Here is a 1,488-nt window from a genome sequence, read left to right as displayed (position 1 = left end):
CCCAACCCAGGGATTGTACCCGTGTCTCTTATGTCTCCTGCATTGGCAGGCAGGTTCTTTGGACCAGGGTGTCTCTTGGTAAAATATCCTCCTATAATCCCTTACCTCCAGTGATCTATTTGATCTTCAGTTTCCCAGTTCTCCATGGACAGCCAAAACCACTATTCCCCAACTGCATTAAATGACTTATGTTTACATCTCATGGTAAGTCAGGGGTAGAGCCAGGATTAGAACTGAGCTCCCACAACAGGTGTACTCCAGCCCCATCACTCATATACCATGACATTCTGTCTTCCCTCTGAGGCAGAATCTGCTCCTGATCTCTTTTTCATGCCTTTCCACCTTCACTCACACTCATCACCACTTCTGAAAGTAGACAGTTGGTATTGCCAACCCATCGGCCAAGATCTCATACCTTGATCTAGTAAAATATCTGGACCATCTTTTCATCCTCAGCTCAGCACTCCATCTTATTTCCTGTTAAGACTAAGAAATACATCATATATTCAATTGGGTCAGCCCTCCATGGGAAGATGGAAGAAGATTAGAAATCAGAGTCTCAGAGACAAAGGGAGAAAGAAAGAGAGAGATTGCAATGAGTGTGTGTGAACCAACTCACTAGTCAACTTGAAGCTATTAATTTCTTATCCTTTGCTAGAGGAGAAAACCCTCTTTAGGAGTCAGAGGGAGAAGAGGTGGAGGGAGCTGATGTCACAGTGTCTCTACCTGGGTTTCTTCCAGGCTCACCTGTTCCTGCAGCCATGTCTTCCCAGCAGCAGCAGCAGCAGCAGTGCCTGCCCCAGACGATCCAACAGCAGCAGGTGAAGCAGCCGTGTCAGCCACCCCCTGTCAAATGTCAAGAGACTTGTGCACCTAAAACCAAGGATCCATGTGCTCCCCAGGCCAAGAAGCAATGTCCACCCAAGGGCACAGCCATCCCAGCCCAGCAGAAGTGTCCCACAACACAGCAAGCCCCCAAGAGTAGATAGAAGTAAGGATGGACTGAGATATACCTGCCTGCCATCCAGGCTACCAGATGCAGACTTCTCTTCCTCCTGTTTCTCCTCTGATCCTCAGCTCCAGAATTTGCCCTCCTCTCCCACCTCCTCCTACTCAGGGTCCAATGAAGCATTGTCAGGATTTCTTCCTACAGAACCCCTTATCTCACACATCCCCTTGCTCCCAGTATTCTTCTATTCCCCACTCTGACTCTCTCCTAGATGAACATGAGTGAGTTCCCAGCCTCTCCAGCTTCCAGTTTGGCCACAGCTATGGCCCCATCCATGTCCTAAAGCAAGAACTACATCTGGGCTCATGGGGACACCAGAGGCTGATGCATAGCTTCTGTCTCATTCCCTTTCCCAATTCCCCATCCCTGAGCTTCCCTCCTATTTCTTCCTCTAATAAATCTGCGCTTCATATCATTGCCTGTGTCCTGGCCCCGGTCTGTGATGTGGAGGCAATATTGGGGGAAGTGAGTATGTGAGT

General features: G+C 48.8%; 1 protein-coding gene across 1 annotated transcript; it reads left to right on the top strand.

Annotated features, from left to right (window-relative positions):
• The first annotated feature begins 761 nt into the window (after nt 1-761).
• Nucleotides 762-989, top strand: SPRR4 (small proline rich protein 4). The gene has a single exon (XM_061120163.1). The coding sequence runs from the start codon at nt 762-764 to the stop codon at nt 987-989; it is 228 nt and encodes a 75-aa protein (XP_060976146.1).
• Nucleotides 990-1,488: the final 499 nt, after the last annotated feature.

Source organism: Dama dama, chromosome 20, assembly GCF_033118175.1.
Source record: "Dama dama isolate Ldn47 chromosome 20, ASM3311817v1, whole genome shotgun sequence".
NCBI lineage: Eukaryota > Metazoa > Chordata > Mammalia > Artiodactyla > Cervidae > Dama > Dama dama.
Note: the sequence above shows the minus strand (reverse complement) of the source record. Positions and strands in the feature narration are given on the sequence as shown.

Coding starts and splice junctions, on each gene's coding strand:
- SPRR4 (XM_061120163.1), top strand. CDS start 762: ATGTCTTCCCAGCAGCAGCAGCAGCAGCAGTGCCTGCCCCAGACGATC.